Here is a 24,439-nt window from a genome sequence, read left to right as displayed (position 1 = left end):
AGGGGGAGTGGCAGGCAGAAACCATGACCATGGGATCATGAATTGAGCTGAAGGCAGATGCTTCACCGCTGAGCCACCCAGGCATCCCTCATTAGTAAATTTATAGACTGGCCTAAATCCATTGGAAAACATCTAGAAATGCATCCAACCTGAGTGGGAAATATACACTATCTCTGAGTAGCCAGTGTCTGAAAGGAAGCAGTAGCTCTTGGAGCAATCATAAAGAGATATGGGTCAAATGCTCAACAGTGACTGGTCATTCCTGCACACCGGGCAACTGTTGGATGCTGTTGTCAGTGGTGATCTACTATCTAGGTGACATTGGACAGGGCCAATGAAACTGTCCTTTGGCAATGAGTGACAGTCCAACAAAAAATACTGCGGAATGAAAACTAAGACACAGAAGCAGTAATTCTTTTGAAGGCTTGGAAGGGAGAATTTAAAATTCACTCAAGGTTAAGGCTTGCAAAATGAGAGAGGTGACCGAGAGAAAATATACTTTTCCTTCTGAGGGAAAATTTACTGAAAGAATCTAGAAGAGGGAAAGAAATTGGGGATACAGAGAGGAAAGACATTTATCACAGACAACTCCACCTTTATACTCAGGTGGCTTCACACCTCCAAATAATTTTACAGAATCACAAGCCATCAACACCAGATCTTATATGTATGTCCCAACACCCAATGTTTGATTTTACCTCTGCATCATCATTGCCAAAGAATTTATTCATTTGATTTGAAAAAACAAGTCGCATATGGCTTCCACAAAAGATATCTTACATAAGTGATTCTCAGAACCATGTAAACAAGCACCGCTGTTCCATAAGGAAATACTCGGGAGGGCAGGACATTGGACAAGGGTTAGGCCTTAAGCGTCGTTAAGCGTCTGCCTTCAGCTCAGGTCATGATCCCAGGGTCCTGGGATCGAGCCCCGCATCGGGCTCCCCGCTCAGCGGGAAGCCTGCTTCTCCCTCTCCCACTCCCCCTGCTCGTGTTCCCTCTCTCGCTGTGTCTCTCTCTGTCAAATAAAGTCTTAAAAAAAGAAAAAAAAATTAGGGATGAAATACCCACAGAAAAATTTAGAAATAAGTACATTAACCAACTGCCATATTTAAAAAATATACAATTGTATCAAATGCCCTCTAGAAATAAAAATGTGCTAAATCTGCTGCCATGGAGAGATACTGTATTCTTAAAATTGTAGGTGAGAGTAAAAATAAATAAAATAAAAATGTAAATTAGATCTTACATATTTTAAACTCGGCGGCATACGTTCCTACGTGTAAATTACAAACTGAGGGGGAAAGTGGGGCACAGATCACACAATAGCACGGAAAACAAAGGCAACAACACAAGACGCGAGTACCAGATGGAGCAGAGGAAGGAAGCTGGCTGGCTAGGGATGGAGCTGGCTGCAGCAGGGATTCGCGTCTCCGAGACGGGAAGGGGAGAGGCCTCGGCGCAGGGAGGGTGGGGGCGCGCCCGCCGTCGGCGCGGGGGCCGGGGTGAGACTCAGGCGCAGGGGGGGACAGCCCTGAGACCCCGCGGCGGGAAGAGCCGGTCCCGGGCCAGCCCTACGCGCCCCCGCGGGCTCACGACTCGCGGACGCGTCCCGGCCGCGCCCCCGTCCCCACCTAGGGCCCCGACTGCTGGAGCCCCCACCGAAGCTCGGCCGAGGACGAGGTCTCCCTGCAGCTCCGCAGGACCCGCCGAGCCTGCGGCACCCAGCACTCCCCCGGGGCGCCCTCCGCCTTCTGCACGGGCAGCCGGGGCCTGGACCGCAGGAGCCGCTCCGAACTCCGCGGTGGTCAAGGAGCCGGAACAGGCGCGCCTACCTCCGCACCGCACCGCCGCCAATGGCAATTAGGAGCCGCCCGTTGCTAGGCAGGGTGCTGTCTCGTAGCAACGCGGAGGCGGGGAATTGGCCAACAGACACAGTCTCAGCCAATAGCCGCTTGTGCCAGCGGGCGTGGGCGCCCTGGCCAATGGGAAACAACAGCGGCCTGTTACTAAGCAAAAACCGATCTCTGAGTAACGCACCCGCTCCGGATGGAACCCAGGAGGCGCTAGCTGAGCGGTTATAAGGGGTAAAAAGTGTTTTCTGTAAACCAGATTTTTTATTTTTTATTATTTTTTTTTAAAGATTTTATTTATTTATTTGACAGAGAGAGACACAGCGAGAGAGGGAACACAAGCAGGGGGAGTGGGAGAGGGAGAAGCAGGCTTCCTGCTGAGCACGGAGCCCGATGCGGGGCTCGATGCGGGGCTCGATGCGGGGCTCGATGCGGGGCTCGATGCGGGGCTCGATCCCAGGACCCTGGGACCATGACCTGAGCCGAAGGCAGACGCTTAACGACTGAGCCACCCAGGCGCCCTGCATGTAACCTTACAGAACTATGTTTTGTTTTTTTAAATAGAGTTTCTCCTAATTATTTGCAAAGTACTTTAGGAAAACATTAAAAGATTGACACAGAGAACAGTATTACATGATGTCTTAACATATTAACCTAAAATATAGTTTCTTGGCTCTATTATATTCAACCTATGTACAACTAATCTATACAGAAATCCCACTGAAAACATAATAGGAGGATATGCTTTGTGGGTCTTTTATTTTTACGAACCCCATTTCTCATATATTTAGATGATGAGCGATGCAATTCAGGGCTTTTCTGTTGCTCACTCAGTTATATGTTAATGTGTATTCTTGCCTTTGCATGTCTAGTATGAACAACAGTTCTGTATATAAACTGGTGACGCAGAGGAGGCAGAAGACTTTATTGAAAAAGTCCAGCTTCTATTACTGAAGACAGAGCAGGTAAGAGCTCTCAAACTCATTTACATGTGCCAAAAATATCTGGCAATATATCTTAGCGTGTTTGTTAAATAATAAATTACATCATTTGGTCCAGCTTATCTTCTACCGTTATGGTACAAACAAACATACCCATCGTGTAGCACTCTTGACAGACGCTGGGTCATAAACATGACATACACCATGTTCACAGATTAATTTCACATGTGCTATGAAAATATATAAATTTATAACATGTAGGCATATTCAGGAATATAAGCCCTATATTCCTCTGAAGCGACAGACTTTTTACTTGGCTGTCATCATTACTAACATATATATACATACAGATACGTATATATCTTTAAGGTTTCATATGCTTATCATTTAAAACTGAATAATCTTTTCTTTGAAAGATGGAATACCAGAGTTGGAAATTGATTTTTAACGTTTCTATTGACAAAGTTTTTCTATATTCTTTTAAATCATTATTTTTGTCCTCAATATGAATAATTTGATTTACAACGAGACCAGACGATTTGCTGAGTGCTTTTCTCTACAGTCTTTGCTGCGTTCACTGCACACATAGGCCCACTCTCCCGTTTGGCATTCTGATGTTTAAGGAAGTAGAACTTCCTGCCAATGACTTTCCTATACTCACGGCCTTCAGAGAATTTCTATAAATGCGTTTTAGGATGTAGAGAGAAGTGCGATTATTTTCTTCAAAGTTTCTCACATTCACTCTGTTTCTAGGGTTTCTGTTCTATGAGTTCTCTGATGTATGATGAGGTGTGACTTCTGGGAGAAGGCTTTCCCGCATTCGCCACACCCATAGGGCTTCTCTCCTGTGTGAGTCCGCTGGTGTATGATGAGCTGTGACTTCCAAATAAAGGCTTTTGTACACTCATTGCATCCATAGGGCTTTTCTCCTGAATGAGTTTTCTGATGTCTAATGAGCAGTGACTTCCCACTGAAGGCTTTCCCACACTCACTGCATCCATAGGGTTTCTCTCCTGAATGAATTCTCTGATGCTTATTGAGACTTGACTTCTCTCTGAAGGCTTTGCCACATTCGCTGCATTTGTTGGGCTTTTCATCTATATGGGTTCTCTTATGAGTAATAAGTTGTGATTTCCCGCTGAAGGCTTTCCCACATTCACCACACGCATAGGGTTTCTCTCCCGTGTGACTTCGCTGATGAATGATGAGCTGTGATGTCTGAGAGAACACTTTCCCACAGTCGCTGCATTCATACGGTTTCTCTCCCGTGTGAGTTCTCTGATGTGTGATGAGGTGTGACTTTCTAGAGAAGGCCTTCCCACACTCACATCCATAAAGTTTTTCTCCCGTGTGAACTGTCTGATGTGTAACAAGGTGTGACTTCTGGGAAAAGGCTTTGCCACATCCACTGCATTTGAATGGTTTCTCTCCTGTGTGTGTTCTCTGATGGACAATGAGTCGTGACTTCTTGCTGATGACTTTTCCACATTCATTACATTCATAGTATTTTAATCCAACATGAGTTTTTTCATGTTCAGTACGGAGACAGGATTTCTCATATCCATTGACCTTACCAGCTTGCTTTCTTCCACAGTTTCCAGTCTGAGTAAATAAATCTAACGAGCATTTCAAATGTTTTCCATTTGAGACACGCTTACTGGGCTTTTGCTTTAAAGGTGCCAGGTTCATGCCAGACTGAAATATTTTTCCACTTGCATTCATTTCACGGACTTGTTCCAATTTTTTAATCCTGTCTTGAATTTCTTGGTGCCATGCTTTGTAATCATCAACTTTCCGGTATTCTAGAAAAGAGAACAATAAAACACATTTTGTGAATTCTTCAGTAACTGTGAACCAGATGAACTAGAACTGTATAAATAATCACGCACATCGGTACATGTTTGGGAATTAAAATTAAATAAAGTGCGTTCATGAATACTGAGGTAGAAAACCAATAATAGATGAGAAGAAAAAAAAACACATTGACTAAATAGGTTGTTAGAAGCAATGATATAATAATCTGTCCCAGGCAAAGGGTTTCATTTGTACACACACTCAACTCTAAGACAAGGCAATAAAAAATTGCACTAGAAGGCAGGGAATGACGACACCAAAGTTATTCCTTTGGTTATGGGAATAGAAAGAGTAAACTATCATAAAAGAAATCAAGGAGAGAATAGAGGAAATGACTGTGGGTATACAATAGTAATCTGAGGCATTTACCAGTCAAAAGGGAAAGAAAATATGTGGGAATTAGAACAGTGAGAGGGAAAAAAATGACAATGACTCCTGTGTCCAAGAGAAAAGAAAAGGGACCTATCAGCAGGATAAGGTTTGTGATGTGGAGAGGAAAATGAATGTACAAGGTCTGACATGAGAAAGAGGGGTTGAGCTCCTTGGTACAGACCAGAGAAGCATAGTTCACTCTAAAATCAAAGAAGGACAGATTATCCTCACATGGATAAGTGATAGATATCTGTGTATCTGAGAAGCTTATCTCAATGGTTCTTTTTTTTTTAAAGATTTATTTTTTATTTATTTGACAGAGAGAGAGAGACAGCAAGAGAGGCAACACAAGCAGGGGGAGTGGGAGAGGGAGAAGCAGGCTTCCCGCTGAGCAGGGAGCCTGATGCGGGGCTCAATCCCAGGACCCCGGGATCAGGACCTGAGCTGAAGGCAGACGCTTAATGACTGAGCCACCCAGGTGTCCCCATCTCAATGGTTCTGAGTCACTTCCAAAGGTTTAGTGACTTTGAGAATTCTCTCAACAACATTGTGAAGGTGCCCACCCTTCACGGTCTTCACTGTTCGCTGCAAAGGGCATTCCAATCCCCCTGACTCCCAGGTGACTCACCTGAAAAGCTCTCACTGGGGATGTCTTCACTGATTACCCATGGCTTCTCCTGCTCCAGTCTGAAGATCACATCTGGTCTGATAAGTTGAAACCCTGTGTATGGAAAATCACACAGGACTTGAGCCCAATTTCTTGGGCTTTAGGCTTCTAAAGAATAAACAAATGCTTAGCTTCAGAGGCTGTGAATGAGGCCTTTCATTTGGGATGCACATGGACAAACACTCTGAAGACAAAGAAGGGCTAAGAATTTTTGAATTCTTAAACTAAAGCCCTAAGTCATTACACACTTCACAGGTCCCATTTTTCAGTAAACGAATAGGACAAGACAGCTGACTGGGCCGAGTCCACACAGGATGTGTCCTTACCTAGTGACACAAGGCTGCTCAAGTTCTCCAACATCACATTTCTGTACAGAGTCTTCTGAGCAGAGTCCAGCAGCTGCCATTCCTCCCGCGTGAAGTCCACAGCCACATCCTCAAACGACAATGATCCCTGAAAGAGCACACTCCTGGTAACTCTGAACCAACGGGTTTTGGATAATGAAAGAAAGATGTAAGGGCCCCGGGGTACGAGCCACCAGCAGTCTTCAGAATAGCTCTTCTCCTTCTGTCTGCTAACCTCAGTTGTACGAGGGGTGCAAATACCGCCCCGTTCCCAGTAACAAATCACAACCGTTCCCTTTGTCCTTCTGTCTCTCTTACATCTAGAGTTAGTCCTGTGATTGTGGGCTGGCAGCGGGATCTAGGAAGTGTGCAAGGGCCATCTGGGGGAAGCTGCTGCTTCTTTGATAAAAGAGAGAGATACTGAGAGTACCCTCTGCTCTCTCTACTGTTCTCCCTTTTATTATTATTTTTTAAAGATTTATCTATTTATTTGACAGAGAGAGACACAGCGAGAGAAGGAACACAAGCAGGGGGAGTGGGGTAGGGAGAAGCAGGCTTCCTGCTGAGCAGGGAACCCGATGTGGGGCTCGATCCCAGGACCCTGGGATCATGACCTGAGCCGAAGGCAGACGCTTAACGACTGAGCCACCCAGGCGCCCTAAAGATTTTACTTATTTATTTGACAGAGAGAGACACAGCGAGAGAAGGAACACAAGCAGGGGGAGTGGGGGAGGGAGAAGCAGGCTTCCCGGGGATCAGGGAGCCCCATGCGGGGCTCGATCCCAGGACCCTGGGATCATGACCCGAGCCGAAGGCAGACGCTCAACAACTGAGCCACCCAGGCGCCCCTATTTTTTATTATTTTTAAAAAGATTTATTTATTTATTTTTGAGAGAGCGAGCAGGGGGAGGAGCAGAGGGAGAGCGAGAGAGACTGTTAAGCAGATTCTGACTGAGTGCGAATCCTGATGTGGGGCCTGATCCATGACCCTGAGATCGTGACCTGAGCGAAACTAAAAGCTGGACAGTCAACCAGCTGGGCCACCCAGGTGTCCCCCTCCCTGCTTTTAAAGCAGACGTGTACTCGAAGCTGCAGTAGCCACCTTGAGCCATGAGGCAACATGTGTGGGGCAGAAAACCAACTTGTGAAGTATGGCAGAACAGACCCCTGGAAAGACCCGGAGCCCTTCACGGCACCCCTCAAGAGCTGTGCTAGCCCAGGACTGTCTACTCCAGGTGTCCTGCAGGAGAAACTTCAAGGCCTTATCATTAGAGCTACTATCTGTAAGTGAAGTCATCCCCAAGGGATACATTTATTTGACATTCTTTTTTTTTTTTTAAGATTTTATTTATTTATTTGAGAGAGAGAAAGAAAGAGAAGGAGAGAGCATGGGGGTGCACAGGGAGAAGCAGATTCCCCGCTGAGCAGGGAGCCCAACGTGGGGCTCAAACCCAGGACCCTGAGATCATGACCTGAGCTGAAGGTGGATGCTTCACTGACTGAGCCACCCAGGTGCCCCCAAAAGAATGATTTCAAGCCAAACACAAGATCTGGATTTTACATTCTATATAAGGTTATCATCCTTAGAAAAATTGTATTTTTGATTTTGAAACAGATATCTTAATGTAAACAACACTTGAGTCTCAGCCCCTTATCTTCAACCATCACATTGAAACATTAGATGGAATCATTAAATGAGCTGTTATTAAAACTTTAATGGAGGGGTGCCTGGGTGGCTCAGTCGTTAAGCATCTGCCTTCGGCTCGGGTCATGATCCCAGGGTCCTGGGATCGAGCCCCGCATCGGGCTCCCTGCTCAGTGGGGAGCCTGCTTCTCCCTCCCCCACTCACCCTGCTTGTGTTCCCTCTCTCGCTGTGTTTCTGTCAAATAAATAAATAAATCTTTAAAAAAAAAAAAAAAAACCTGAATGGAAAAAAAGCTCGATATACTTGCCAGACAGCAGAATGTATCTCCTGAAAGAAGACGTTTGCAGTGTGAATTACCACACTGATGGAACTCCGCAAGAATAAAGATGAAAAGAAAAGAAGTCAAACATATTAAAGAAAAGTTTTTAAACTCAGAGGATAGATCCAAAAACCCATCAAGTATTCCAGAGCTAGAGAGAATGGATAATAAAGGGGAGGAAATAATCAGTGAAATAAAACAAGAAAGTTCCCCAAAGTTGGAGGCACACAAGAGCCTTCCAACTGAAAGCAATAAAGAATGTGAATAAAAATTTTATACCCAGACACATCAATGTGGGTACAGAGGGATATGCAAATGAAAATCACAAGGGTGATTTCACACCCCCTGGAACGGCCACAATCAGACGATAACAGTGTTGGTGAGGAGTGGAGAAGTCGAGGCCCTTACATATGGCTGGTGGGACAGTAAAATGAAGCAGCCACTTTAAAACAAGTTTATCAGAGGAGCGTCTGGGTGGCTCAGTCGGTAAGCACCCAACTCTTGATTTCAGCTCAGGTTATGATCTCACAGTTGTGGGATCGAGCCCCATGTCAGGCTCTGTCCTTAACGGAGAATCTGCTTCAGATTCTCTCCCTCCCTCTGCCTCTACTCGCTTGCACACTCTCTCTCTCTCTCTAAAATAAATAAGTAAATCTTAAAAAAAAAAAAACTTAAAAAAAAGTTTATCAGGGGGCGCCCGGGTGGCTCAGTCGTTAAGCGTCTGCCTTCGGCTCAGGTCGTGATCCCAGGGTCCTGGGATCGAGCCCCGCATTGGGCTCCCTGCTCCGCGGGAGGCCTGCTTCTCCCTCTCCCACTCCCCCTGCTTGTGTTTCCTCTCTCGCTGTGTCTCTCACTGTCAAATAAATAAATCTTTAAAAAAAAAAAAAAAAGTTTATCAGTTCTTCAAAATGTTAAATATAGTTACCACAGGAACCAGCAATTCCATTCCTAGGTATGTACCAAGAGAATAGAGAACATAAACACAAATGTTCGTAGTAGCATCATCCATAATAGCCAAAATGTGGAAATGTCTAGCAAATGAGGAACTGATGAACAAAATGTGCTACAGTCACATGACAGAATATTATTCCACAACAAAAGACAATAAAGTATTACATCATGCCACATCTTGAAAGTAGGCTGCATGAAAGAAGCCAGTGACAAGAGACCCTGTAGTGTGTGATCCTGTTGATACGAAATGGGTAGAGTGGGCAAATGCAGAGAAACAGCAAGCATATTGTGGTGGCCTGGAGCTGGGGCGGGGAGAAACGGGGAATACCTGCTAAGGAGACGGGGTTTCCTTTTGGGAGGATGAAAATATTCTTTTTATTTTTATTTTTTAAGATTTTATTTAGTTATTTGACCGCAAGAGAGGGAACACAAGCAGGGGGAGCAGAGAAGGAGAAGCAGGCTCCCCACTGAGCAGGGAGCCCAATGCGGGGCTCGATCCCAGGACCCCCGGGATCATGACCCGAGCCAAAGGCAGACGCTTAACCGACTGAGCCACCCAGGTGCTCTCTGGAGGATGAAAATATTCTAAATTTAGATTGTGGCTGAATAATTAGACAGTTGCAGAAGCCTCTAAACTTACTAAAAAAAAAAAAACCTGGGGCGCCTGGGTGGCTCAGTCGTTGAGCATCTGCCTTCGGCTCAGGTCATTATCCCAGGGTCCTGGGATCGAGCCCCGCATCGGGCTCTTTGCTCGGCCAGGAGCCTGCTTCTCCCTCTCCCACTCCCCCTGCTTGTGTTCCCTCTCTAGCTGTCTCTCTCTCTCTCTGTCAAATAAATAAAATAAAATCTTTAAAAAAAAAAAACAAACCAAAAAACAGTAAATTGTTCACTTTAAAGGGGTGAATTGTATGGAACTACAATTGAGGAAATAAAAGAATTACTCACCTGGGACTTGGTCATTTTCTGCTATTCTTGGGAAATGCCCAGTAACTGTAGGCTCTGCTCTGTGCTGGTGGACTCTGCGTATCTTCTGGAGTCTATCTTAATGCTCAAATCAAAGGTCTCTGGTCAAGATTCTCTTCACCAAGGATCCTTGGTCCTGAGACTTCTTCTTTATCTCAAATAAGCCAATTAATTCATGGAAACTGGAATCTGTTGAATCAGTTAACAAATTCTCTTTAGTTGATGCAAATATCCCTTTCTTGCTGGAAACTCACCTGCATTTAAAGCTCAGTGGGGGGCGCCTGGGTGGCTCAGATGGTTAAGCATCTGCCTTGGGCTCAGGTCATGATCTCCAGGTCCTGGAATTGAGCCCCACACCGGGCTCCCTGCTCAGCAGGGAGTCTGCTTCTCCCTCTCCCTCTCCCCCTGCTCATGCTCTCTCTCTCACTCTGTATCTGTCTCAGATGAATAAATAAAAAAAAATTTTCTTTAAAAAAAAAAAAAAAGCTCAGTGGGTTTTCTATAGACTCTAAACAGACCTAACAAGGACTCAAAATAATGGGGTATGCAGAAGGAACCCCACAGCATTAATAGCAGCATTTCATCAAGCACTCATTCTCTCTCAAAGTGGGGAAGGGAAAGAGAGACCGTGTGTGTGTGCAAAATATACAGCCAACAGACAATAAGAACAACAATTTCATTTTTAAATAAAAGCATAAATAAAAGAGGAAAATGAATCCAGCAGTTGATGAAATGAATAATTCAGCAGAGCTTCTCCTCAAAATACAGTAAGTAGTTCATTTTAAGCTCATAATGTTTTTGAGAGTTCTAAATTAGTTAATACATGTAAATACCGTAGAACTATGACAGGCACATAAACATTTAGCAAACGCTAGTTAGTGCTCTTCTTACCACATGACGTGATTATAGAAAATACATATCAATAACAATTATTATCAATAATCCCACTACTTCAAAGGTACGTCTCTCATAGGGTGGGAGAAACCATGCTGATATTATAAAAATGTGATCTAAAGTCTTCTTAAATTTTTAAGCTGTACAGTTTATGCTATATGGTAAACCCACAAATACAACCACAGACCTGTGATTATATCATATAGGTCACCCACTCAGCTCTCAACCAATACCCAATATCCTGGCATCCCTAGTCTTCAGTCACTGACCCCCAAGGCCACGCAGTCATTAGCCTCAAAGACCTCCCCTCAATCCCACAGCCCTTCACAACCTACCCCACCAATCACACTCCCAGCAAGCTGTGAGTCCCATCACTCAGACACAGCTGGCCCATCACTAACTCCCACAACCCTGTCACACCAAGAACTCCCTCACTCACGCTCACACTTATTAACCCACAGGCTTCCTGATGACTAGTCGGATTCTCCCCACAAACTGCCTCCCCAGTTGTCTAAACCTACTCTGTCCCCAGTCAGCCCCACGGACCCCCAGTTTCAGCCAAATGTCAACCAATCTCTGGCCTCCACCCCAAGCTACCAAATCATTCACCCCGTAGCTCCCCAGTCACTATTCTCTCTTTTTAAAAAGCAAGCTCTACGCCAAACGTGGGGCTCGAACTCAGGACCCTAAGATCAAGAGTCCCAGCTCTACCGACTGAGCCGGCCAGGCGCCCAAGGACTCTGCAACGATCGACGCTCGGGCCTCCCCAGTCACTCTATCACCCCCAGTAGTCCCCAGTTCCTCGCCCACCAGGCCCCCTAGCCCTGATCTCTGATTCCCCAGTCACTGATTAAACGGTCGTCCTACACTCACTTCCCCACGAGCCTACGGTTCGTGACGACACACAGCACCTCCCAGACCCCCACTGGCCTCCGAGCCACTCATCCCCAAGGCTCGCTAACAAGTTGATGAGAAAAATCCTCCCCCAGGAACGTCCCCCACTCGCAGAGCTCTCGCAGGCCCAGCAAACCGCAGGTCGGTCACCCCGCAGACACTCAACGCCGTGGTCCCTCCAGGCGGCGAATCCACCTGCCCTTCAGCAACCCCACCGGGCACCCAATTTCTGCCCTTCACGGCTGCCCGACCACTGCAGGCACCCCAAGTCCAGACCTCTGACGTCCCCACTCCTGGCGCCTTCAGGCCCCCGATGCAGACCCCCGGACGCCGCCCCAACAGGCGCACGACCCCTCACCGCGGCTGCGCTCACGGCGGACCCACTCGGCCGTCCCGGCTCTCCCGCAGCCGTCAGCCCGACAGGCCCCGGATCCTCACGTGACCCCAGCCACCGAGCCCGCAGGCCCCTCGGCAGCCTCCGCACTGGCCGGCTCCGGCGGCCACGCGCCAAACAGCAAGACGCGCTGCGCGCTGCGTCCAGCGGCCCCTCCCGGGAGGCCCAGCCCCCGGTCCCCGGAGTCCTCCGCCGCCCCTCGGCCGCCCCCACGACCTCGCATTTCCGATCGCGACGGACCGCCGCAGGCCGCACTGGGCCCGCACGCTGCCCCCACCGCGGCAGGCGCGCCGGGGTCACCGCGGGCCCGCGGAGACAGCGAGGCCGCCCCGCCCCGCCCCGCCCCCGCCCGCTCCCGCTGGGGCCCCGGCGCCGAGACGCTCCCGGCGAGCGCGGAAGTGGGCGCGCACAACTACATTTCCCGGAGTGCCGCTCGCCCCAGAACTACATCTCCCAGAGGGCTCTGCGGCGGGTCTCGCCCGGGCTCCGTTGGCTTTTCGAGAGGCCGGGGGTGCGCGCGGCGTAACGACTGCTCGAGTTCCTTCCATCGGAAGACCTCCCAACAGGGCAGAAGCATGCAGTTGAACGCCATACTCACGTGTCAGCCAAAGCGGGGGTCTGCGCCGGGGCGGAGGGCATTAAGACAGGAACGGGGGGCACCGCCCAGCTCAGTGGGTGAGCCTGCCCCCCGTGTCTCTGGGTTGTGGATTCAGGCCCCATGCTGGGTGTAGAGATACTTAAAATCATAAAAAGAAAAGGGCAGGAAAGGCATCCCCGGACAAGGGTGGGGGGGCCAGGCCCCCCATCTGCAGGGCCGGACACTGCCCATCCGCTTGGTGGGGATCCCGAGGGGGTCATCGGATGCAGAAGGTGCAGGGTGCGTGTGAGCACACCTCACGCAGCGCGCCCCCCCCCTTTCCTCACAAGTGTGCGCGTGGTGTAGGTACACGGTCAGGATCCCACTCCTCGAAGCTTCAAGGGATTGCGTGTAAGAAAGCGGGCCGTTTCTCCTCTGCACGGACCAGACGCCACCGGGCGAGCCAGGGGCCAGGCAGAGCACTGACTCTCAACACCGCCAACAACGGAATCGAGCAGTGCTTTTCTCTTCACGTTTCAGGCGTGTGTGGATGATAAACGCGTTGGAAACTGGCAGAGTTCAGATCCGGTTTGGGATACCCAGCCGAATGGAAGCTAGAGTTCCCCGTTACCAATGATCACACTCGCACGTACTAATTCGTTGAACAGTTTACTCAGTAAACATAGAGGAACAGAGGCCTTCTTTTCAAACAGCGGAGAGAAGTGTGGGCACTAGTGTGAGCACTGCCTCCCTAGGCGCCCTTGCTCTCCAGGTGCACCAGTCAGTGGAAACAGGCCAGCAGTGGGCAGGCACAAAAGGGCCGGCAGCCCGACCCTTCTCATTAGCCGTCTGCCCCAGCCTTGTACGCGCAGCGCTGCTGGCCCAGAGCTCAGGGCTCGGCACGTGACACGTTCTGCTCTGTGCAAACATACACCAGAGAGTAAGTATATGTAACTCGCTCGTGTGCCTCGGGCTGCCGTGATCACTACCATTCTGATGGCTACGGTGGTAGCAAGTCCATGGTTCAAATGCTCCTCTAACATGCCCACTCTCTTAACACACACTAGATCTGCTTCCCCATCTTCTTGTGACTCTGAGCTTGATGTGTTAATAAATTTTAATGATAGGAATGAGAGTGATGCTTTAAATGAGAACCTCAAATTACAAATGTCACTTCGCTTGCGTTCTCCCTTCATCCTACCAGTGACTCTTCTATAGCTACACTCTCTTTGTTGGGCATTTCTAATGATGTAGGTGTTGTAAAATACCTAAGGATAATGATTTAAGTGTTCAATAAAGTTGGTGTTCCCTGCTTTACTTAATCTTAGAATTCTGAAAGTAACAGCCTCTATGACAAGATGTCCAGATTACCTGGATTCAATGAGTAATGACTGATCTAAATTGCGAAGACCCCACAAAGGAAATAAACAATGATCAGATAAGCATCACCTGCTCCACAGATGGGGAACCCTGTAGCACAGTTACTTGTCATCCTTGTGAGCTGGTCATGAGATGTTACATTGCCTGCTTCTAAGCTGCAGACAGACATCATGAGATAAAGTTTTCTAAGCTGAGAGTGAGCACGGCCTTTCCCTTCACTTTGTGACAAATACAGGGGGCCGGGGGATGGTTGTGCTGGTGCAAAGCATTTTGCTATCACACAGAGCACACAGTCCTATTACAGAGAAACCATTACAGGTAACAGTGCTGTATTCCAATTACGTCCCTGCCTCGAAACACTGATTTCATTGGCTAGCTAATTCGCTAAAGACAGGACCAGAGAAAAACACAAGTTTACTGGCACAGACTATATTGAGAATGGTATCTTTCGAGGTTATACAAAATGGAAGACCTACATGAAAAGCTTCTTCAAAATGCATACTGAAATGCAAAAGCACCTGGAGAGAAAATGCAACTGTGTGGCCTGATGGCAATTACTTCCCTTCAAAAGCCATCCGGGTACCAAGAGAAAAGGACCAGGTGAGACAGGGTAAAGAAAGGTAAACTTCTGGGGCGCCTGGGTGGCTCAGTCGTTAAGCGTCTGCCTTTGGCTCAGGTCATGATCCCAGGGTCCTGGGATCGAGCCCCGCATCGGGCTCCCTGCTCCGCGGGAAGCCTGCTTCTCCCTCTCCCATTCCCCCTGCTTGTGTTCCCTCTCTCGCTGTGTCTCTCTCTGTCAAATAAATAAATAAAATCTTAAAAAAGAAAGAAAAGAAAAGAAAGGTAAACTTCCTAAGAGGTATCTGACAAATGACAGCAGATGGGGCTGCTGTGTTGGGGTTCGCTGGTAGTCTACTTCAACCTGACCACCTCTAACTTCACCAGACGGTATGCTGTTGGTGATGGGCACTGGTGTGGAGCCTTTAGAGAGACTCTGTGGCAGTTCTGACTACAGATATGGAAATCTTGTCCACAGGTTACAGAGTACATGGATCATATAGAAAAGCAGCAGAGTATGGAATGAGGGTATGCACAGCAGTGTTTCTAAAGGACATACTGGGACCTATGAGGCATCATTCCTTTCTCCCTCACTCAGGACCTGGTTATCTTTTTTCTTGTCCATACATATTGAACATAAATGCCAATGTGTTTTTGTAACTTGCTTGGCTAATCTAGAGTAGCATTCGACTTCATAAATGTTTTGGATTCTATTACTGAAGAAGTGTTAGTAATAACTGCAAGACCATTGGATACGCAGCAGATGATAATCTGTGGAGCCATTTACATTTGCAGCAAAACAAAACAAAAAACACAAAGAACTTTGTTACTTGTTATAATCGCTACTGAATTGTTTAAAAAAAAAGAGAAAATACTGACATTTAGTGTGGGAAATCTTGACAGATGTCAGTCTGTGCCCTGTGAGGCACATGCACCAGTAACTGACACACTCAAAATGTTGTTAAATGCTCATCCTTCAACACGGCACAGAAAACAAAGGGTACACTCAAAATATTAACTCAAGAACATTTAATAGAGGGACTATTTACAGATATGTGTTCAGAATTAAGGACACCAACTAGGGATGGTGAAGCATCCGAAGAGCAAGGAGAGGGAGGCGTGAACTGAGAACGGAGTCGACAGCCCCCGAGGAGGACTGCCCGGCGGGAGCTGTGCCCATGCAGGCACAGACTCTGCCCAAACCAAGGCCCAGTAGGGAGGGCGGGGAGGAATGCCCTAGCCTCTCTCCTCCCACGGCTGATCTAGCCGCTTAGCAGAAACCCTAGAGGGCAGCCCCTGGGGTGCAGAGAGAGGAGCAGGAGCAGGGAACAAGCAGCATGTATGCAGGTCCATCACATGTCATCTCTACTGAGTAGATGCTACAGACACAAGTCACCCTGAGCCCTGGGGAAGCAGATTTCTGACTCAGATGATGCAGTCTATTTAACTATTTTAGAAAATTCACCCATAAGTGTTGTTGTTGTTATATAATTTACTTCTAAATAGATCATAACCCACAATACATTGTCACTATTTGGCTTTAAGCAATCGATTACCTTTTTAAAAGATTTTAAAATGAGAAAAAAATCTTTTATATTTACCCAGATATTTACCATTCCCAGAACTCTTCATTTCTTCCTGTAGATACACATTTCCACCTAGGATTATTTTCCTGCTGCCCCCAAACTTACTTAAATTTTCCTGAAGGAAGGCCTACAGCTAATACATTCTCTTTGATTTTGTTTTCCTGAAAAAGTCTTTTTTTCCTTTAATTTTTGAAAGATATTTCTGATGGGTAATAGACAAACGCCAGGTTGCAGGGGTTTTATTTTTTCCCTCAGTAATCCGAAGTGGTCACTCACTCTACTGTCCTGTGGCTTGAGCAGACTCTGCCCGGGAGCAAGCTGTCCTACTCTGTTTTGTGAGCGCGTCCTGTCTTTCCCGAGGCGCTTTACAACTGTTCTTCATCCATTTGACTATGATGTCCATTAGCAGGATTTTTTTTATGTATCTTGTTTGGGGTTCTTTGAACTCCTTGAATATGTGGAGTGACACTTTTCATCCCATTGGTAACAATTTCAGCCCTTATTTATTCAGATACTTTGTTACTTCTCTTCCCCGTCCTCTCCTTCTAGGACTCTGCTCCCCTCCTCTCTTTTCTTCCAGGCTTTTTTTCTCTGTTCATCAGTTGGACAGTTTATATTCTTACTTAAATTCATCAATTTTTCTTCTTCTATGTCTCATCTGTTCTTAATTTCACTCAGAGTTGGGTTTTTTTGGTCATTGTTTTTTTAATTTTCAGATACTGCTGTTTTCATCCTGAGATGTTCCACTTGGGCTTTTAAAAATACACCTTCCATTCTGGTCTTGTCATGTTCATATTTTCCTCTATATTCGAAAGAGCTGCTTGAACACCCTTGTCCAATGCCAAGTGCTCCAGTCTCTTCTATGTCTCTTTCTACTGATTCATTTTTGTCCTGGTTACAAGTCATATTCTCATAATTTCTTTGCATGTCAGGAAAGTGTTTAGATGCCAGACATTGTGGGTCTAGAGCAGCTTTTAATCTAGGGTGAGTTACTTCACAAGATCATACTCTGCGGGGAGTCCTAATGATGCCCCATGTGTTCAAAGCTGTTCCAATCCAGCTGGTGGGAACTTTATTCCCAGCCCGGCACTGACTTCTGGGAATTGTTCTGCCGCCCGCTTTCCAGCACGCCTTTTCCTTTCACACCCATGCAAATCAGCACTAAGCCAAAAGACTCAAGGGGACTCCTCATAGATTTCTGCAGCCCTCTCTCTGGAAAGCTCCCTCTTCTCCTTTCCCTGCAAATTCTAGCTACCGTGGCCTCCCCAAAGGCCATGTCGGCAGCTCTCTTTGACGAGACCACGTGTTCCTTTCCCCTGAACAGCAGCCTGGGAGCTGCCACCAGGCGCTAGGCTGGGCTGTTGTGGGGCTCACCTCACTCTGTCCACCTTCTGCCGGGGATCACAAACTTCTGCTTGCCATAGGTCTCAAAACTATTCTTTCGCATACATTTTACAGTTTCTAGATGTCGAAGGCAGGGGAGTAATCTGATCCTTGCCGTACCACCATAGCAGAAAGCAGAAGTCTTCACACTTAAAACACAACTACCTTTTAAAAATAACTATTTTTTATAACTTATATACAACAAACACAATGTTATAGAATTCCTTCAACAAGATCATGCTTATCAAAATTCTTCACATGAGGACTTCTCTGTATCGAAATCTCTAATTCATACTACTCAGTATTTTGTGTATGCACTCTCTAGTGTACTGTGAGTTATCCTTTCTTGATGAAACCTCTCACTTGCTTTTTACAACAGTCCAGTTTCTCCTCAAGCGTAGGTCCTCTAACAATGAGCTGTCACTTCTCACTACAAGGGTCTGTACTACCACAATACCGGTAAGACTTCCACGTTAAGTCATTAATGTGTAACAAGCTGTGTGTTCTGGGAGAAGGCTCTCTTACACTGTCTACTTAAACAAATTCCCTCCTCTCCAAATTGTTGGGTGAGACCTGCCATCCCAGTGCACTGACAGGGTTCCTCCTGTGTGTGTGTCCTCGGACGTGTCAGAAGGCATGACGTCTGACAGTAAATGTTCCAAGTTCACAGCATTCACATGGTTTCTAGAGGACGTGAGTCCTCTGATGAATCATGAGCTGCGACTTCCTGCCGAAAGCAGTCCCACACTCACTGCACCCATAGTATTTATCTCCTGTATGAATTCTCTGATGCCTCATAAGGTGAGACTTTCTAGTGAAAGACTTCCCACATTCACCACATTTATAGGGTCTCTCTCCCGTGTGAATTCTCTGATGGATAACGAGCTGTGCCTTCTCAAAGAAGGCTTTTGCACAATCACTGCATCCATAGGTTTTCTCTCCTGTGTGATTTCTCTGATGCTTAATGAGCTGCACTTTCTGAACAAAGGCCTTCCCACACTCACTGCATTCATAGGGTTTCTCCCCTGTATGAATTCTTTGATGTCTAAGAAGCTGTGGCTTCCAGGCAAAAGCTTTCCTACACTCACTACATTCGAAGGGTTTCTCTCCAGTATGGGTTCTCTGGTGATGAATGAGGCTTGACTTCTCACTGAAGGTCTTCCCACACTCCGTGCACTCATAGGGCTTCTCCCCTGTGTGTGTCCTCTGGTGTGAAATCAGGCTTGACTTCTGGGTGAAGGCCTTTCCACACTCACTGCATTCATACGGTTTCTCTCCAGTGTGAGTTCTCTGATGCGTTAGGAGCTGTGACTTCCCAAAGAAGGTTTTTCCACATTCAACACATCCGTAGGGTTTCTCCCCTAAGTGAGTCTTCTGATGTCTGATTAACTCTGACTTCTTAAAGAATGCTTCTTCACAATCAGCACACTGGTAGTTCTTCTCTCCCGTGTGAGTTAGTTGATGCTTGATAAGCTGTGGCTTTCTGATGAAGGCTTCCCCACACTCACTGCACTCATAGGGTTTCTCCCCTGTGTGGATCCTCTGATGTCTGATGAGCAGCGAGTTCCTGCTGAAGGCTTTTGTGCACTCGTTACATGCGTATGGTTTCTTCCCCGTGTGAGTCCTCTGATGAGTAATCAGCTGTGACTTCCAGAAGAAGGCTTTCCCACAATCACTACACTTATAGGGCTTCTCTCCTGTGTGGGTTCTCTGATGGGTAATGAGTTTTAACTTCTGGGAGAAGGCTTTCCCACAGTCACTGCAGCCATAGGGCTTCTCAACTGTGTGGGTTCTCTGATGTCTCTTGAGCTGCGACTTCCTGCTGAAGGCTTTCCCACACTCACTGCATCCATAGGGCTTCTCTCCCGTGTGCGTTCTCTGGTGTAAAATGAGCAGGGACTTCCTACTGAAAGCTTTCTGACATTCACCACATCCATATGGTTTTTCTCCTGAATGAGTCCTTTGATGAATAGTGAGCAGTGACTTCTGGGAGAAGGCTTTCCCGCATTCGCTGCATCCATAGGGCTTCTCTCCCGTGTGCGTCCGCTGGTGTATGATGAGCTGTGACTTCTTACTGAAAATGCTGCCGCACTCCATGCATAAATGGACTCCTGTGTGCGTTCTACGGTTTGCAATGGGCCACGACCCTGTCCTGCTAGCCTTCCTACATTTACTGCAATCACAGTATGGCATTTCACCATGGGTTCTATCAGCTTTGACATACAATAAATATTTCTTATTGAGCTCATCAAGTTTCTTTCTTCCATGGTTATTTTTTGGAATAAGAAACTCAAAAGGATGTTTCAGACTTTTTTCACCTGTGGCACATTTATGGGGTCTCATTCCTAAATGAACAAAGTTAATGCTTGAATGAAATATTTTCCTAAAAACATCATATTCATGGCCTCTCTCCACACTTCTAAGCTTGTCTTGATTATCCTGGTGCCACATTTTGAGACTGTTATCTAGCCAGACTTCTTCTAAAAAGGAAAAAAATGAATCATACTGTGTAAATCCCCCAATGATTACACTCATTGAATAAAACTGAAATGGAGCCTAGGATCCCAATTAAAACAAAACAAAACAAAACAAACCCTCCCAAATATAATGTCTACTTACTGGACATTGGAAATTTTGACAGATACTGTATGTTAACTAACTGGAATTTAAATAAAAACTTAAAAAAATTTTTTTAACAGAAATGAAAACATTTAAAAGTTACAAATGTTTAGAAACATGAACTTTTAAATTAGAAAAGATGAAATACACTCAAGGAGCAGTGATCATGAGCAATTTATGCTCAAATACTGGAGTGATTAATTTCCTTATTCAACAACAATCCGATTATCTGCTGTATGTCCAGAGGGAAGACAAGGGAAGACCACAGGTAACACCCCCGAGTCAGAGGCCTCATGATACAGCGAACACTAGCAACAACCAGCACACAAAGAGCAAGACTGGTATACACTGCTGAATCCTACGAAGGAAGAAACACTGAATACAGAGCTAATACAGGATATCAAGCTTTCATCTGAAAGATGAGAAACATTAGGTTCCTGTACGATCGTTACATTTAAAGTACATTCTCATTCAAGATTGTCACCTGAATCACTGACTTCACCATCAAGGCTATTTCTTGATAGCCAGCATCGACAGTTTTATTTAGGTTTTTTTGACATTTTAAGAGTCTATAATCTATATAATGAATCTACATGTAATCCTACCCATGAAAATCATTCCAAACCACAAGAACTCTCTGTATAATGCATTAGGACAGACTCTCTGTTACCCAGTAAGTACAACTGTTTGTGATTTCCACAACATGATCATTTATTGGATATTTTAAAGTGAAGGTTTGTTTACTTTACAATATTCTTTACTAGTAATTGTGAGGTAAATTCCCAGGGGGTACCCTGCAAGTCAAAAGATTTGGCGAGACCTCAATATAAGGCAACTACTTCTTTTCTGCAGGATTTTTTTTTTTTTTTTTTTTGGGTGTGTGTGGGAGACTTATCTAATTCTCAGACATATCAGAATTTCAGAAAAAGGACCAACTAGAGTTGCTGATATAAAGAATAAAAGGACTCAATATTTTGAGCTTAAGTGAGTAGAGGTATTAATACTATTCACTGAGATGAAAAAGACTGAGAAAAAGTTTAGAGATTAAAAGCAAGAGTCATGGGGCACCTGGGTGGTTCAGTCGGTTAAGCGCCTGCCTTTGGCCCAGGTCATGATCCCAGGGTCCTGGGATTGAGCCCCGCATCGGGCTCCCCAGAGGAGTCTGCTTGTCCCTCTCTCCCTGCCCCAACTCATGTTGTCTCTCTCAAATAAATAAAAATATTTTTTTTAAAAAGCATTAAAAAAATTAAAAAAATTAAAGAATTAAAAAAAGCAAGAGTCATATGTAGACATGTAAGCGTGAAGCCCAGCTGAACAGTTCATAAAAAATGGTTTCATGAAATCTGAGTAAAGAAATGAAAATTTTAAATTAAAATCAAAACAAGAAATAAAATTAATATATATACAAGTTAACAAATAATATAAAATAATATTCAAGTAGTTCAACTGTATCAAAAAATATTTAAGAAATAAAAAATCTTGGGGCACCTGTGGGGCTCAGTCAGTTGAACGTCCAACTCTTGGTTTCAGCTCAGGGTGTGATCTCAGGATCCCGGGATCTGACCCTGTGTCAGGCTCTGTGCTCAACAGGGAGTCTGCTTGGGATTCCGTGTCTCCCTCTCTCTCTCTCTCTCTGCACCCCACCCCCTCTCTCTCTCCAAAAAAAAGAAAGAAAAGAAAAGAAAAAAAAATCTTGTCATTTTGGAAAACAAGTAAGTTGTCTCCGACTGGTATTATGCAGGGCCAGGCACAGGTGAACCCACTTCTCTCTGTCACACTCCGGTCCACACTGCCTGCATTTCACTTTAGTTTTCAAACTAATATTCCTACTTCCAGCCTTGCTCCCTCCCAATTCTAGTCTCCAGAGAGCCAGTGAGCTTTAAAACATGTGATCAGGCTTTTTACCCCCTTGCTTAAAAAAAACCCTTTGATAAATGCAAGCTTTTGCCATGGCTCACATGCCCTAGCATGCCCTGGTCTTTCCAACCTCTCCGACTTCCTCTCACACACTCTTGCTCACTGCTGCTCCACCACATGAATTCCTTCTCATCCCTTTGATCTCAAAGCCCTTTTCTGCCTCAGGACCTTTGCAATGGCTGTTCCTTTTATTTGGCATGCTCTTCCCAGCTTTCGGCATGGCTCATTCAAGTGTAAAAATCATTTCAAGGGCATCCTAACAACATCCTGTTTATTTCCTTCATAGCACTTATCAAATAGGTAATCACCTTACTTCTGCGTCCCCCACTAGAATGTAGACCGTGAGGGCAGGGAAGAGGTTTGTATTTCTCACTGATGTAACCCCAATGCATGCAGGGAGCAAGTCCTCAATACATGTAGGATAAACACTGTGCACTCACAACTGGATTTCTAAAGAAGTTCCTTTCTGTATCATTAATCTTGATTAAAAAAACTTTGCATTTTAAGGGGCACCTGGGTGGCTCAGTCGTTAAGCATCTGCCTTCGGCTTGGGTCATGATTCCGGGGTCCTGGGATCAAGCCCCACATCGGGCTCCCTGCTCCGTGGGAAGCCTGCTTCTCCCTCTCCCACTCCCCCTGCTTGTGTTCCTGCTCTCACTATCTCTCTCTGTCAAATGAATAAATAAAATCTTTTAAAAAAAAACTTTGCATTTTAATACAAATGCTTTGTGTTCAAATACTGAATTATTGAATAAATATAGTTCTCCATTTTCTTCTACGTTAAAATTGTCTGCAATGCTATTTCACGACTCTTTCACTCAATTCCTCTCATTCCACAGGATAGCAGTCATTCTAAATTAATGGGTGAAGAGAAAAATCTATCTTCACAGACAATATTTTCTAAGGTACACATACCCAGACCTAATCATCCATGTGAATGGTACCTAGACATCTATCATTTGAAATATTTCCTAAGGTGAGCTGAGATAGTTGCTTAGATGTAGACCTTTGCACTAAAGAATATAAACAAGAAAGGTCCTGCCTTACCTGGCCACACAACACTCAATTAATGAAACATTTAATAATTACACACCGTAAATTCTACAGGGAAAAGAGAAAAATAAGTTACTTGCCATCTTAATATGTGAGTAAAAAATCGTTAAGACCTAATTGGTTAAAAATTGGTGAAAAATTCCAGATAACGCCTGACCGGGGCCAGGGTTCCTATAATACAACACAAAGTGGGCAGAGATTTCAGAAAGGCTGGGAGTCAACATTCACTGGAGGTGAAAAAGGGCAAAACTGAAGAGGCATAGTGTCTACATGGAGAAAGGATATGATAATCAAAGGATCAAAGGCCTACGTGCAGAGAAAAATGTATGACACGTGGAAGAAACTAGTTCTAATGGAGTTAACCCTGACTTCTGGACACAGAAATTAAAAACAAAAAACAAAAAAAATGGATAAGATGTTGCCATACCATGAGGTTCTTCAACATAAATGTCATTAAAATATCACACGGCACATGGGGGTTAATGAGGAGCCTGGAGAAGATGAACATTAAGGCACCAAAACGAACCCAGGAGCTGACCGCAAAGGGCTCAGTCTGCATGGAGGAGGGAGAGAGGCAGAGCCTCCTCACCAGGCTTACAGTGTTCTGTTTTTATTCTATATGCATGGATTCACCTTCTACTCTCTGTGGGCTTAAAACAGAAATCCGACAAATTAGAGGAAGAAAAGAAAATAAAGGACTCAGTCAGCGTCCCTGCAACAGGAGAAAGTTTTGAACTCTTCAGGAGGAAGAAGGAAGCCTACCCCTGCAGAGTGGAAGTGCAGGAGAGAAGGACGGGAGCTGAGGAGGCTGGGAAGAGGAGCCTTGTCCCAGAAAGCAAGATCCGCTGTGCAGGGAAGGGGGTACGTACCATCATGAGCTCGTGCAAAGAGCACATCCTGATGCACAGACCAGGACAGAGAGCACGTTAAAATGCAGAAGAACTCAGGTCACCAGTCCTGAGCCAACTCTACAGACGCAGGAACTTCACACAGTTTTACAAATAACATTTCAAAGTAACTTTTCAAAACATTATAAACAACCTATCATCAGAAACCTGTGATTCAGGGCGCCTGGGTGGCTCAGTCATTAGGCGTCTGCCTTCGGCTCAGGTCATGATCCCAGGGTCCTGGGATCGAGCCCCGCATCGGGCTCTCTGCTCAGCGGGAAGCCTGCTTCTCCCTCTCCCACTCCCCCTGCTTGTGTTCCCTCTCTCGCTGTGAAAGAAGAAAGAAAAGAAAAGAAAAGAAAAGAAAAGAAAAGAAAAGAAAAGAAA

The 24,439-nt window shown here is 45.7% G+C and overlaps 2 protein-coding genes across 4 annotated transcripts in view; both read right to left on the bottom strand.

Moving 5' to 3' along the window:
- Positions 1 to 2,762: 2,762 nt before the first annotated feature.
- Positions 2,763 to 10,253, bottom strand: LOC118018344 (zinc finger protein 300-like). Its single transcript, XM_035016759.1, has 4 exons — positions 9,893 to 10,253; positions 6,014 to 6,140; positions 5,649 to 5,741; positions 2,763 to 4,596 (listed from the first exon to the last, which is right to left on the bottom strand). The coding sequence occupies exons 1-4, from the start codon at positions 9,905 to 9,907 to the stop codon at positions 3,533 to 3,535; spliced, it is 1,299 nt and encodes a 432-aa protein (XP_034872650.1). The 5' UTR covers positions 9,908 to 10,253; the 3' UTR covers positions 2,763 to 3,532.
- A 5,366-nt stretch (positions 10,254 to 15,619) lies between these two features.
- Positions 15,620 to 24,439, bottom strand: part of LOC118018339 (zinc finger protein 605) — a 20,814-nt gene continuing 11,994 nt past the window's right edge. For all 3 annotated transcript variants that reach the window (XM_035016736.1, XM_035016737.1, XM_035016738.1), the window contains one exon: positions 15,620 to 20,056. In XM_035016736.1, coding sequence (XP_034872627.1) covers positions 18,261 to 20,056 — 1,796 coding nt within the window. In that variant the 3' untranslated portion in view covers positions 15,620 to 18,260. The remainder of the gene's footprint in view (positions 20,057 to 24,439) is intronic.

The sequence above is a fragment of the Mirounga leonina genome, unplaced genomic scaffold (assembly GCF_011800145.1).
Source record: "Mirounga leonina isolate KUSES-001 unplaced genomic scaffold, KU_Mleo_1.0 Mir_171, whole genome shotgun sequence".
Taxonomy (NCBI): domain Eukaryota; kingdom Metazoa; phylum Chordata; class Mammalia; order Carnivora; family Phocidae; genus Mirounga; species Mirounga leonina.
Note: the sequence above shows the minus strand (reverse complement) of the source record. Positions and strands in the feature narration are given on the sequence as shown.

Excerpts from the sequence above, each read along its gene's own strand:
- LOC118018344 (XM_035016759.1), bottom strand. Across the intron at positions 5,742-6,013 it reads GAGCAGCCTTGTGTCACTAG|GGTTTCAACTTATCAGACCA; the intron begins GTAAGGACACAT and ends TTCCATACACAG. Across the intron at positions 4,597-5,648 it reads CCCCAGTGAGAGCTTTTCAG|AATACCGGAAAGTTGATGAT; the intron begins GTGAGTCACCTG and ends TCTCTTTTCTAG.